The following is a 15,549-nucleotide window of genomic DNA, read 5'->3' on the forward strand; positions in this document are numbered from 1 at the left end:
CATTTACCAACCCCCTCCCCCTCGTCCCATGCAAAGCGGTCGTGGGATGAAAAAAATTACACATGTTTTTCAGTTATTTTAAATACATGCCCTTTCAAAATGTTTGTCGACTTTTATCAACATTTTCATTACAACAGCAAATTGCGTGCAAAATAAGCCCATTTCATGATAAATATAGTGTTGATAGTATTGTTTTGAATTTTATATATCAAGGGGAGCATGAAGACAAGTTCTCTCAGTTCACAATCCTGCAGCTGCCAATGATTCTAAGAATCATACGTTCATCCAAATTACTAAATTTTGTTTGGTTGAATCCGAAGTGAATGCAGCTTAATGCTGCTTCCAAACTAAGTCTACTAGTTAGCAACATTAGCTAATTAATGTAGCAAGTTAAATCCGCATACAAAATCCTTTCGTATTTTTGCGAACTTGTAATTCCGCGAATCGTAAAATTTACCTCATGAAAAACCACATCAAAAGTAACCTGTTTGAATTTAAATTTATTTCTCTTGGGAATGGAGGATCATTAAATTATTTTCTCTAAACAATGGGTTTTAAACTTAATGCTACGTCGCACAACTTCTGACCCTACCCTTCCCCTCGTCACACTTCGTCACAAATTTGGTATACCCTCCCTACCCCAAAATGCTACGTTATTTATGCATGACTCCCAAGGGATCATTTCGATCTAACAAATTTTATTTTGTTTCAACAATGCTTCTGTTTAAAATGCAAACAGAAGTATTTGTTGGACTAAACCAAATACATGCTTTCGAGAAACGCTCATTTCAGTTTGAAACAATCTTTCGTCAAGTTTGAACTTCAACTAAACGTTCTGTTGTTTCAAAAAGGCCTGATTCTTCAAAAATATACTATCTACTATCAAAAATATAATCATTCGGCAAATAGATTGTAAATCACTGTAAATAACACGGATTAAAATACAGGAAATTTACTTGGTATGCTCGAAAACACAGTATCGCCCACAACTTCTACAAAACAAAATGTTTTTTCAACCAAAACACATTGGATAATGGGCTTCACATCACTTGAGGTACATAACAAGAGGCAGCCCTATATGTCTAATAGAAACGGATAAAAAGGGATTCCGCCAACTTACCCCAACCGCCAACTAACCACGCGCTCCCTTATACTGGTGTGGCTAAATAAGATTACAGCATCTCGTGCATATTTTTGTCTATTTACGGAGATGAACGATTTATGGATGGTTATAAGAGAACAGCAACGCATCCATCTCAAGGCATGGAAGTAAATTCTGGAATCGTTTAAGTTGCAAAAAAAGCTGTTCCTTGCAGGCGTGTATTTCATGCTGATCTACAAGAGTTCTTGATAGTAAGTCCTACTTAGTGATACAGTAGCTTTTGGACTGGTTGGTCGGTCAAACAGACAAGTTGACTACAGTAGTATAAAAATATTTTCAATTCAAACGAACATATCGCATGGTGGTACTCTTAAATATCCTGATGACGAGGCTCCTGATTATTTTTCTATCGTGCTTACTTATCGGTAGTGGTATGTAGATTGGTAATCGGTATTTATTTTAAAAAATTAAGCGCTCTCAAACATTCATGTAGCTGTTGAACAGTATGAGTCACCCAAGATTACTGATAGCAACGAGTTTTCGCTTATGTTTCCTAATGAGCGAACTTCTTTGGATGGTAAGTTATGCGCATGGATTTGAGTCTGTAGTTCTATACAAATCCCTTCGGTGTAGATTGTCATCTTCGCTTTTACAAGTTGAACCCAGACGTAGAAGTTAAGCCAGTGTTTGGTAAGCCGGTTCCGCTTAAAGAATTCGCCCACATGGGAGCGATTGGGTGGACCCAGCGTAGCGGAAATATACTGTGGCAGTGCGGTGGAACTCTGATTTGGGATAACTTTGTACTGACAGCGGCACACTGTGCTGTGGATTCAAGGTACAACAGTGATCTGCATTGTTTGTATAGTATTTGATTTGGTTCTCTTAGTAATCAGGCTCCCGATGTTGTGAGATTTGGTGATATAAATCTATTCAGTTCTGACGATGACAAGTATGCTCAACAATTGAAGATTGTGAATGTAATTAGACATCCGATGCACAAGTTTTCCGCTAATTATCATGACATAGCGTTGGTGAAACTAGAGAAAAGTGTTAGGTATGTGAATTCATAAGCAATGTAACCATATACATTTTCAATATTTTGTTCTTTTTGATAGATTGCACGACACGGTGGCTCCTGCCTGTTTGTGGTTGGATAAAGAATTAAGGTTCCGTAAATTGGAGGCTACCGGATGGGGTAGAACTGGATTTGGTATGATAATTTTGATTTGTACCTGGATATTAATCATAATATCGTAATCCGACCAACTAATCATTTACGGCATAGGTCAATAGTGTGACCACGGGAATTTTCTGATAACCATTCAACAAGAGATGCTGAAATGGCCTGTGTTAAACCAAAGAGGACCAAGCGCTATTTTAAGATTCATGTTCTAAAAACGCGATCGCATCCAACATAGAATTAGCAACACTATTTATGTTTGGGAACACAAATAGCAAACGAAGGCAAATGAGTGTTCCTTAACTTGCTATGTTAATGGTAAGTTATCTAAAAATGCATTTTAACATGAAAAATACTAGAAATTTTTTTTCGATCAGTTCAGTTTGGTTTAACTCAGGCCAAATGGTAGGGTAGAGGTATAATACGCCCCACCGGGGCAAAATTGCCCTATTCAATTCCCAGGACTCCTGAATTATCTAAAAAGTAAAAATTATGGATAACAGTATCGTTTCATGAAATCAACGTACTAAGTTAGTTTTATATTTTTAATATGTTGCAAAACAACAATATACACAAAAGTTTTAAAAGAGCTATTTCGATGTAAGTTCCCACTTTTCCAATAGCATTACAACCAATTAGAAACAGTCGGATTTGATAGATCTATTTCAAGTAGCTTACTAGAATATTATAGTTACTGTTGACTTTGGCCAACTGAGTAACAGCAGGGTATTTCCGCAATTGTAATCTCCAATAAAACACTCGGGTTTCGTAACGGGAGATTATAATTTTCCTATTGAGAAAGTAAATGAATCTTAGTTTAGTTTAACTGTACATTTTAGCGTAGCATAGGTTTAGATTAGTTAACTTTAGTAATCGTATATATATATATATATATATATATATATATATATATATATATATATATATATATATATATATATATATATATATATATATATATATATATATATATATAATATATATATATATATATATATATATATATATATATATATATATATATATATATATATATATATATATATACATATATATATATATATATATATATATATATATATATATATATATATATATATATATATATATATATATATATATATATATATATATATATATATATATATATATATATATATATATATATATATATATATATATATATATATATAATGAAAATAAATCTAGTTGTAAGTTTAGATAAGTTAAGCTAAGTTTTGAATGCATATTCATATTTAGTTTGTATGCATTGGAATTATTGATATAAGTATATTTAATATTTACTCACGTTTAGTGCCTACTGTATTTCGTTTATCCGGTTACGATACGGAAATTCTGGAGCAATTTAGGTCGAATTTTAGCAAAATATAAACCACGGATTCCCGCTAGTGGGTAACTGCTATCGCTATCCTAATTTTAAGAGTAGTCTGTAATATACATATTTATAATAAATTGGCATTAAATCCTTACTGACTTTAGTTGTAGTTATACGGTAGTTTCTAGGCACTAGACTACATTAGACTAAGTTAGATTTAAGGCAATTAAGTAGCACTAGATTAGGGTAGTTTAGAATCAGTTTTGTGGGAGGTTCAATACACTTGTTTACGCGATCAAATTGTGATAATTGCTTACTCACTGCGATGACGTTTCACAGTGTGTTTATACCTGTTACCTCCAGGTATGCTTCATTGTTGGCTGAGTTGGTGTGCGAGGACCAATGTGTTGGAATGGAAGGTGCGCATGTAGCCCGAGTACGGTCGGCTAACACCCCCCAGGTACGCCAGCCTCCAAGCTGGCTTACTATTTATCGCGCCAAACGTCCAACATCACCAGCTTTGAAGTAGGTCGCTCGTACATGCTGGCACCTTTTTGTGCTGTCGATGATCGGTTTTGGTGTCGACGAAGAGTCAATTCACCACAGTCTGGTAGACGTACATCGTCGCTACGCACAGACAGATGGGTTTCATGGTGTTTTACTTTTAGGTCTGAGTTCTCTGCGCCATGAACATCGGAAGATATAAGGATGTTATCGAATTTTGCTATGCTTAGACTATCCTGCGTGCGATGAGTATTCACGGTTTTATGCAGGTTCTTGTCGGAGTGCTCTGTTTCTGCGCATACGTGAAATGCACAATGTCCTGTGGAGACGGATTCATTCTTCTTATATCCGCCACATAAGGTTCACCCCAACCGAGTCTTTACTGCGACCGGTTCATCGTAACCCCTTAATTTAGTCTTCAGGGCGACACTTACTCCTACGTGCTTCATACCGATCAGAATGCGTGGTCTAGCTTCGTGGTATGATTCGATAGGTAATCTGCGTAGATGAGGATATAGCTGCACCAACTTCTCCATGTCGACTGTTTGACGCGGTAGAAGTAGACTTTCAACGGTTCGTACAGCGTCGAGGTTGAACTTCTTGGCATTGTTTTCCATTCCCGACACCTCCAGGCTGACGACTTCGGACTTCATCTCGTTGCGCAGTGTACCCCCAGTCCATTTGAGGCATAACGGTTGCATTGTTCCTTCCAACATGAGCTCGTTTGACAGCTGCTGGTCGAGTAGTGTCAACTCTGACCCCTCATCGAAGAATGCGTACGTTTGTACGGAACGGTGTTTTCCGTGTAGAACAACCGGTATGTAACGGAACAACACAGCGCTTGAATTAGAATGATGTAAATTGAACCCTTGAGTGTGCTCTTCATTCTGTATCTTCGGAGACGGTGTTGTTTTATCTGAGTGTGTCACTATGAAATCGTCCTTTCGATCGTTGTGCAGCAGTTCATGGTGCATTCTTGTACATCCGTTTATTCCACACAACTTAGCATAACAACTGTTAGCGCTATGCTTGTGGAGACATCGCCGGCATAAGTTGAATTCCCGCACAGCGGCCCACCGCGAATCCCTGGACAGCTCCTGGAAACGCATGCATTTATCGATTGCTTTACAATTGCCTTTGCAGATTGCGCAGCTGTTATCAACCCATTCTTTTAACTTTTCTTCCCTAACACCACTCTGTGGCGCGATCGATGGTGAAGGGGGTGGGTATGATGTTTCGGAGTGTGCATAAAGGAAGGCATTTTCCTTCTTGGTCCCTTTCGCCTCGTAGCGTGCTGATTTGGTCTCCACCATCACTGGTGGAATAATTATAGCGCTTGCTGCCTCAGCCAAAGAGTATATCCATTCTCCGAATGTGGATAGGTTAATGACAGAAAGGGTCTGTCGATACCGTGCCCAATCCAACTTGATAGTAGGAAGAAGCTTACTGACGAGCTGGTGTAGAAGAGAGATGTTGTACATATAGTCTGCAATGCCGCAAGCGTCGACTGTAGCACAGAAATTCTGTACGTTCACCGCGAAATCTACGATGGTTTCCAGTTTGTCTTCCCGCAGTGGGGGAAGCGCATTGATTTTCCCTATCAATGAGTGGACAATAGCTTCTGGTTGTCCATAAAGCATCCGCAATGTTGCAATTACACCCGGAGCATTCGACGGATACAGCAGTCGACTTTGTACAGCTTCGTAAGCCTTCCCCTTCAGACACTTTTGAAGACGGATGATGTTCTCGTCAGAGAATCCACACATAGCCGTGGTGCTATTGTAGACCGAAATAAAAATAGGCCACTCGTCTGGTTTGCCGGAAAAGTAGGGCAGGTCCTTGGAAACTGCTTGACGTGCGGCTAATTGCTTCTTGCTGAGATGACAAGGATCCGGTTCCTCTTCTTCACGTATTAGCAGTTGACTAGCTCGTTGCGTCATTCGTCCGGAATGTGCAATCCGGCATTCGCTACCATGGATCGTGACGTTGGAATGAGAACGGGTTCGGTCTGCAGCTATCATCGATTCTCCTTGAACATTACATGCGCTTCCAATAATGGAACCTACGGCTACTTCGAGGAATATCATCATGGTCCGGAAACGAGAATTGATGCTGACTAGAATGTTGCTGTGGATTGAAGCCGCGAGCGGTCTGAGTAACTTTCCGCCCTCTTTGTTGCATAATATTTACGCTGTTTACCCAATCATCAACTCTGCTCGCCGCCTCGCTGCGACTTGAATCAGACCGGTTCGACATTTCTTCAAGTAGAGCATACTTCTTCTTGATGTATTCACGATACTTCTCCGCTTCACGCAGCTCGAAATCTCGTCGTCTTTTTGCTTCCTCCTGCTCCAGAATTCTACGTCTCTCCGCCTCCTGTTGTTCGAAAGCCCGCTCCTCTTCTAATTTTTGAAGTTCTAGCTTCAAAAGCGACTTTATCGAGCACGATTGTGAATTTGCTGACCTTGCTCTATTCGCTAATATAGTCGCCTTCGTGTCTGGATTGGGATGCACCGGCAACGTAATAGATTGACTGTGTTTAAACTGCTTGACCTCCAAAGCCGCAACCATTTTGGAAACTATTGGATTTCGTCCAGACGAAATCGAGAGGCCCGCCACACCTACTGCGATGGGTAATCCAAGCGGCGCATTAATCGGGACCGCAGGAATAACCGAATCACCACCGGTTTGATTTTGTTTAGACGATTTGTCTTGACACCCTGCATATTTTGGGATCTGCTGCAGTTGACGCTGGTACTTCCTTTCAGCTACGCAGTTGGGACATCTACAGCTGACGTTCGCAATATCGTCTGCTACTCCAACACACTCATAATGATGCCACTTATCGCAAACATCGCATTGTACCATATCTTCGGTATCCGCTCCCTGGCAGATTTTACACGCCCAGCCGGGTACAGTATCATCGAACTGCCTACCCCTTGGAACTTTCGAGGTCACCTGTCCAATTTTACCACTACCACACACTTTTCCACTGTCCGACACACCCCTTCCTACCGGTTTTGGCCATGCCGCAGTAGCATTATCTTTGGCACCCTCTGAAGTGCTTTTTCCACTCTGTTTGGCTCCATTTCGGTTCGACATACCCGAGAATTAATCGTAGATATTCGCATAAACGAAAATTATAATATGTTGACTTTGGCCAACGGAGTAACAGCAGGGTATTTCCGCAATTGTAATCTCCAATAAAACACTCGGGTTTCGTAACGGGAGATTATAATTTTCCTATTGAGAAAGTAAATGAATCTTAGTTTAGTTTAACTGTACATTTTAGCGTAGCATAGGTTTAGATTAGTTAACTTTAGTAATCGTATATATATATATATATATATATATATATATATATATATATATATATATATATATATATATATATATATATATATATATATATATATATATATATATATATATATATATATATATATATATATATATATATATATATATATATATATATATATATATATATATATATATATATATATATATATATATATATATATATATATATATATATATATATATATATATATATATATATATATATAAATATATAATGAAAATATATCTAGATGTAAGTTTAGATAAGTTAAGCTAAGTTTTGAATGCATATTCATATTTAGTTTGTATGCATTGGAATTATTGATATAAGTATATTTAATATTTACTCACGTTTAGTGCCTACTGTATTTCGTTTATCCGGTTACGATACGGAAATTCTGGTGCGATTTAGGTCGAATTTTAGCAAAATATAAACCACGGGTTCCCGCTGATGGGTAACTGCTATCGCTATCCTAATTTTAAGAGTAGTCTGTAATGTACATATTTATAATAAATTGGCATTAAATCCTTACCGACTTTAGTTGTAGTTATACGGTAGTTTCTAGGCACTAGACTACATTAGACTAAGTTAGATTTAAGGCAATTAAGTAGCACTAGATTAGGGTAGTTTAGAATCAGTTTTCTGGGAGGTTCAATACACTTGTTTACGCGATCAAATTGTGATAATTGCTTACTCACTGCGATGACGTTTCACAGTGTGTTTATACCTGTTACCTCCAGGTATGCTTCATTGTTGGCTGAGTTGGTGTGCGAGGACCAATGTGTTGGAATGGAAGGTGCGCATTAGGGCATTGCAAAAAACAATTTTTTTTTGAATTCTCGAAGGCTCCCCCCTCTGATGTTGTGACAAATGTCAAAGTAAGCTCAGATGCCAAATTTCACATCATTTGGACAATTCTAGACCCCCGCCCACTTCGCTTGAAATTTTTGAAATTGATGCTATGGGAAAATGTGGAGGAAAAATATATTAAATGAAATAACTTTTGAAGTAACAATCGGAAAATTACATTTTATACCTCTTTTTAAAGGAAATAACCTTAGTATTTGAATGGAGATATTCCTGTTTCCATAAAAATACGGGAAAGCGGGGTACTGGGTCATTTTGACCCCAAAATCCCCTATTTTTTTAATTTTTCTGCTCCGTTGTGCAAACCATACATATTTTGCAGTTTTTCTAATGTAAAAAATCTCAGAAATCGAACGGAACCTTTTAGACCTTTTTCCGAATACGAGAAGTTGGGGTTATAGGGCCTTTTGTCATTTATATTAAATTTTATCATTTTCTCGTGCATATATCTCTATTATTCTTCATTCAATTTTAATAAATTGTACCTTGTTGAACGTGGAAATTCTTAGAAATACAACAAAAATAGATTCGCTTGCGTTAAAATTCAAAAACATCCAATTTTTTGACATTAACTCTACAAACCACATTTTTTCATTAAATGTCCTAATACCTCAACTTCCCCTATTTTTCCAGGTATAAAACTTTTCTCATGTGATTCCTAAGCGCATTTTTTATTATAAATAGTAAATTAAATAAGAATTTTGTTGTTAAATGGAGTTAATATGTGCGATTTTATGATAAAAATGTGAATTCGAGACTATATGTCAGATAATTTGATGTTTCTGAATTTTACCGGTAACGAATCTATTTTAATTTTGTTCCTAAGGATTTTCCGCGTTGAACAAGGTACAATTTATGAAAATTGAATGAAGAATAATAGAGATATATGCACGAGAAAATGATAAAATTCAATATAAATGAAAAAGGCCCTATAACCCCAACTTCTCGTATTCGGAAAAAAGGTCTAAAAGGTTCCGTTCGATTTCTGAGATTTTTTCACATTAGAAAAATTGCAAAATATGTATGGTTTGCACAACGGAGAAGAAAAATTCAAAAAATAGGGATTTTGGGGTCAAAATGGCCCAGTACCCCACTTTCCCGTATTTTTTAGAAACAGGAATATCTCCATTCCAATACTAAGGTTATTTCCTTTAAAAAGAGGTACAAATTGTAATTTTCTGATTGGTACTTAAAAAGTTATTGCATTTAATATACTTTTCCTCCACATTTTCCCATAGCACCAATTACAAAAATTTCAAGCAAAGTGGGCGGGGGTCTAAAATTGTCCAAATGATGTGAAATTTGGTATCTGAGCTTACTTTGACATTTGTCACAACATCAGAGGGGGGGCCTTTGAGAATTAAAAAAAAAAGTTTGCAATGCCCTAGTGCGCATGTAGGCCGAGTACGGTCGGCTAACAGTTACGTTTTACATTTCTTATAATTTAGTTTTTAGCTTGGCTTAAAATCAATCTTCCCAAATGCACATCGCACACAATTCGCTCTGGTTCTGTGCTCATATTGAACCCACACTTCGAACTCAAACACGCTGCACAACTGAACCCCATGTATGTACTACACGATGCGCGTACACATCGGCTCGTGGCACCAGTTTCCTCTTTCCCACTCTCATCGTCACTAGCGCTGGCTCTTTTTGCCATGTGCGAATCGTTCTCGTGTAAGCACCCGGTGTACGTACACGGATGTTTGAACTAGAGTTTGCACATCGTTCGCTTGAGTTCGATGTTCGAGGTGAACTTGTACATCGAGTCGAAGCATGTGCCAAGTTGAACGCGTGCACGAAATTTTGTACATAGGTGCAAAATTGTTCATGTTCATGGGAAGTCTGCTTAAAACTAAGTGTGCGTGCAGAATTTTTCATGCATTCACAACAGCTCATCACCGGCTAAAACGCCCCACCCATTGTTGTGAGGTATACTCACCAATTGCTGTGGGGCATACCATCCTCTTGTTGTCGGGCATATTACACTATAACTGGGGGCATTTTTGAAAAATGTTTTATAATACTTGTATCAGGATGCTTTTAAAAAAAATGAAACGGGTACTAATTTTCAACTAATATAACAATAAATTAGAGTAGTTGGTGAGGATATCATAGTGTCGACTATTAAAATATAGCTATTTTTGCTCAAGGGGGGGCGTATTAGACCGATTTACCCTACTTGCAATCGATTCAAATCCAACCCAAATTGAAACCTCTACAGTATGATAGCCACAACATCTCCATTTTCATCGTTTCCAGCAAAAAAAGATGAATGATACGGCAGAGAGTAAATGTTAATGATTCACACACACACTTAAAGAGAAACAAACAGTAGTGTGAAAATCGAAAATGAAAAAAGCAGTTTTTTGCTGTTTTGTTCTTATGAAGATCCAGTACAAGGTGTAGCAAAAATTACTTTTTTCGTTTTCGATTTTAACACCATTGTTCGTTCGTCCTTAATGATTCATCAGACTCTTCTACGTGTATTGCAGAATTGGAGCTCTGAAGGTGTATGATTCATCCCAAGCGAACAATGCCACCACAAAAGTATGTTTTTATTTCTAACATTTCGCTCGAACTTCCAATATTTTTTTCCGAGGCCCGGGCGACCGAGTTTTATCGACTAAGTTCGAGGATTCAGCCTTGTAGTATCTGGTGCTGGCTGAAATCTCTCGCAGTATTTGACGAGAATTGACCCACTGGGTTTATGTTCCCCATGTCGTAAGAGGCGACTAATAACAACTGTCCCGTCAAATGGTGTGATAACATCGTACTCACAAGTTTCCTATCATGTCTTCACGTGAGCCTATCGATGGCATTTGGTCGATAGACCGGCATCGACTGGATGCTTTCAGCCTTCTGCTGTAGCATCGGAATGAGAGGGTGCCAACGGGCGGGCCTCAAAACCCGAACCGTATAATTTATGTCCCAATCCAAGGTGTTACGCGTCTCGTGCCGAGGGATGAATGGTGGGGGAGCATCAACACTTTGAACCCCAACCCTACGTAAAACTAGGACTGGGATCCACAATGTTGACAAATATCAAGCCGCGCACGAAGCATGTGGGGTACCAGGGTGCACCCCACAGTATTTTTTCCCTTACACTGTCAAGCGGTGCTCTGACAGGGTTGACTTTCGTACCCTAGCTATTCGTGAGGATAGAACGGAAACCACTAACGGCCAATTTCTTCACTTGGATGAACACCGGTTTTCGTTGAAAACCGGTTTTGGGCTAAATGGTCGCCTGCAACCTGAAAACTGGTTTTCAGAGAAAACCGGTTTTCATCCAGTGAAAAAATTAACCGTAAGAACACTGTAATCATGAGTTTTAAGGAGATTGCGGCGAAGGAGGTGGAAGAGGAGAAGGATTGCGCGGAAAGCAAACTTAGAGAGCTACTGAAAAGCGGCTCATTGGAGGATGATGTGTCCTGCACTTCGTCCATTCTCAACTCTCTAGATAGAGACGAAGGTCGGATAGTGACCAGGGAGGACACAGACCAGTCCGACGGAGCATCTGGTGGTTTGGAGGTCTCCGACAATAAAACAAGAAGATCAGGAAGAACTCGTAACTTAAGCGGAGCGGCTAAGAAACGCTATGGGTGGTCGCTGAGAAACGACCACAAAGCTGCTGAAGCGCTAAGGTTGGCAAAAATCTCAATGGGAAGGCACCATCTAAGCGACAGCGTTCGACGGACACGGAGTCACCGGACAATAATGGGTGCAGGAAGGAATCACAACCGAAAAAGATCAAGGGTCAGGATCCTAGACAGACACTAAAAACTGAGCAGCCCCCTACCGACTCAATGGCCATCATTCCGGTTGGGTACCCAGCTAAGACCCACAGCCATGAACAGCTGAATGCTACTCGATGCGACTTAGCTGTATTATACATCTGATACCGTTAGTAGTTAAAATAGTAGAAAGTTATGACAAGCAACAACGTGAGATATAGGGGGATTATGGGTAAAACCGACATCCCATAACTTTCGATAGAAATCAATTTTTTAATCATTTCATGATGACACTTTAGTATTATGACGATTATGTAGAGCATTTGAAGACAAATTGGATTTATGTTAGTACGCCGAAGGTCATAAAAATTAACAAAATATATGACAGCTGCGTTCTTACTCGTCTGGATGTTAGATTTTGTTGATAGATTTTAAGGTTTTAACCGAACAAAAGCTTTTCAAATCACCAGTACCTATTATTATCGGCCTTTCCTATGATTAACTGGGTGCATTGAAGACGAGTTTGAGAAATTAAATATTTTTTCTCGCCCTTTTTTAAAAAACTACAAGGGGCAGCCCTATGGGGTTGCACGAGCTGTAGACGTAGGACTATACTACTTAATGTAAAATATTTATTTTCTTAGTATATTTATAGTAATAATAAATCAAATATATTTCTTACGTATGGTTTAATCGCAACCAATCAACATCGAGTTTACACATTGAACCAAACCTTCTTGGTTATCAGGTCATTTCATTTGTAGTAGGTGATCGAATCCGATTGAACTTATTTCAGAAGATCTGAAGAAAGAAGACAGAAAACTGTAACCGTAATGTAATATCTGGAACTAAATCTTTATAGTATAAGATTAGCTTGTAAAAACTTTTCGAGTGTGTGTGGAAAAAAACCCGGATCAGTGAAGAAAAATCAAATTTAGACAATATAATCACATTTCATGTATAGACCAGAATGCTTGGTCTAGTTATAGTTTGTCATTATTGTAACTTTCCTAAAGTACGCATACAAATACATATAGCGAACGCAGTGGTCTTAATCATATATCGAAACTATAAATATACAAGAATCGAAAACAATTCTATATATGGACAAGATGCGTTTTTGCAACGGTTTTTCAAGTGGCAGTGTATTCATTCATAAATAGGCTTTGTAGTATGTACCTATTAGTAGAATCAAAATACTATAGGCTGAGTGGAATTGAATCACGTGAAGGAGACATGAATCAATGAATTGATCGAACGTAAATAATAAACTTTCGTTGTGCAATTTAGTAACAAATTAGATCAAACTACCTACACATTCGACTCAAACGTTAAACTCAAGCGCACAAAGCAAAATGAATCAACGCTGATGATGATGGGTAGGGCGAAAGAGACAACTAATACCACGACACTATGTTATCCGTGTTTGCAAATAGAGCTCGCATGTACAAACTATTTTGTGTACGAATAATTATACATAAAAGTGTGCTGGAAACGAGCACAACACAAAAGATAGCATAGTGTTTGAACGGCAAGCACAGTCGCATTCACTGGGTAGCGTACCTCCACAGGCAGTGTAACGGACTTCTAACTCAGCTACACTGGCTGTGAAAACACACAACGCAGTGACCTGCTTCGTCTGCCGCTAAACAGGCAACTGAGCTGCACTGGCGAAATACGTCCATTTAAATAGTCAATGATGACGCCATTCATAGAAGCGTAGCGCGCTAGGTACATAAATCTGTCGTGCTGGACTAGGGAAGCGCTATCTTCTGTGTGTAAATCGGCGATATTTTGACTAGGTTGTTCATTAATGCCATGATATCAAAAATCTTTGGGTTTATCTATTGGAATCTATTCTTAGAAGTATTTCGGGGCGATATGCGCAAAAAAATTGAAAATTTATCGTGAGATGGCTGAATTATATGCGTTTAAAATTGGACCACTTTTCGTTACATACCATTTTTGTAGAATTTGCAACGTGTACCCCTGTATCGAAAACAAAGACGTAGTCCTACGTCAAAAATTTCGCTGTTGAGGTAAAACCGACACCCTTTGGTTAGGATAAAACCGACACGCTGTTAAGGTGGTTGTGTTTTTTTTTTTTTACTTGCGATTCAGTATAAAAGGCTGAGGATCTTTGTGATACTTCACTTACACTATTGGCACACTACAATAATAGCAGAAATACACAGAAATACTTGTATTGTGTTTATTTCTTATAAGTCTCATTAAAAATCAAAAATTAGAATTTTTGCTTATCAGATTCTATCGAAGCTATTTCTGCAAAAAGCTCATCAAACCGAATTTATAGTGTTCCCTTGGTTTATCGTGATGACTCCAGGGCTTTCAGGTCAGCTCGTAGTGCATATAACAAATGTCTTAGATCTGCAGAACGGGCTGGCTGCAAAACCTATGCACTAATGTCTTTAGTCTGAACGAGGCTAGCAGGTTAAATAAAATTCTCTCCAAATCGAATGATTTTCAGATGAGCTCCTTAAAAACCAGAGATGGTGTTTATGTGACGGACGAAAAAGATGTTCTTAATTGTCTCTTCGACACACACTTTCCAGATTGTATCGATCCGGAGTTGTTCTCAGATCTCATTCTGGTGATTCGGACTCGTGGGCATCTTGGTTTCCACGCACATTGGTTTCCACTGAATCGGTCAAGTGGGTAGTTGACAGCTTTGCTCCATACAAATCACCCGGAAAAGATGGAACACTTCCCGTGCTACTGCAAAAGGGATTTAATATTCTTAAACATGTCTTGAAAAAGATTTTGCTTTTCAGTCTTGCTACCGGGTATATCCCGAAAGCATGGCGAGAAATAACTGTTAGATTTATTCCCAAAGGGGGGCGCTCAAGCTATGAAGAAGCCAAGAGTTTTAGGCCTATCAGCTTAAGTTCTTTTCTTCTGAAAACTTTGGAACGGATAATCGGTCATCACATCAGGAACTTTAGTTTAGTTGAATATCCATTGCACAAAATGCAACATGCATATCAGTGTGGGAAATCCACGATCACTGTGCTTCACGGTGTTGTTTACAACATTCTCGCTCAAGAAATCTAGCTTGGGTGTATTCCTAGATATTGAGGGTGTTTTTGACACTGTGTCCTTCCAGTCTATTCTGGAAGCGACGCGCGGTCATGGGATACCTGCATGTATCTCGGGTTGGATAAACGCAATGCTTAGTAACCGCATACTTTGCTCGTCACTGCGACAGGCTGAGATACGGAAGTTGAGTATTTGCGGTTGTCCTCAGGGCGGCGTTCTGTCACCTTTGTTTATGGAACTTGGTAGCCGACGGCTTGTTGAAGAAACTCAATGAGCTTGGATTTCCAACCTACGGGTTAGCTGACGATTACCAAATACTAATTACAGGATTTTGCATCGGAACAATCTTTGACTTAATGCAACAGGCATTAAGAGCTGTTGAACAGTGGTGTCGACAAGTTAAATTATCAGTTAAAAGCAAAACTT

General features: G+C 38.6%; 1 protein-coding gene across 1 annotated transcript in view; it reads left to right on the plus strand.

Annotated features, from left to right (window-relative positions):
- The first annotated feature begins 1,381 nt into the window (after positions 1-1,381).
- The window catches only part of LOC131681809 (uncharacterized), a 50,882-nt gene continuing 36,714 nt past the window's right edge, over positions 1,382-15,549 (plus strand). Inside the window, exons 1-5 of the mRNA XM_058962860.1 lie at positions 1,382-1,533; positions 1,596-1,679; positions 1,736-1,937; positions 1,989-2,156; positions 2,218-2,312. Of these exons, the coding sequence (XP_058818843.1) occupies positions 1,461-1,533; positions 1,596-1,679; positions 1,736-1,937; positions 1,989-2,156; positions 2,218-2,312 (622 nt within the window). The 5' untranslated portion in view covers positions 1,382-1,460. The remainder of the gene's footprint in view (positions 1,534-1,595; positions 1,680-1,735; positions 1,938-1,988; positions 2,157-2,217; positions 2,313-15,549) is intronic.

Source organism: Topomyia yanbarensis, chromosome 2 (assembly GCF_030247195.1).
Source record: "Topomyia yanbarensis strain Yona2022 chromosome 2, ASM3024719v1, whole genome shotgun sequence".
Taxonomy (NCBI): Eukaryota; Metazoa; Arthropoda; class Insecta; order Diptera; family Culicidae; genus Topomyia; species Topomyia yanbarensis.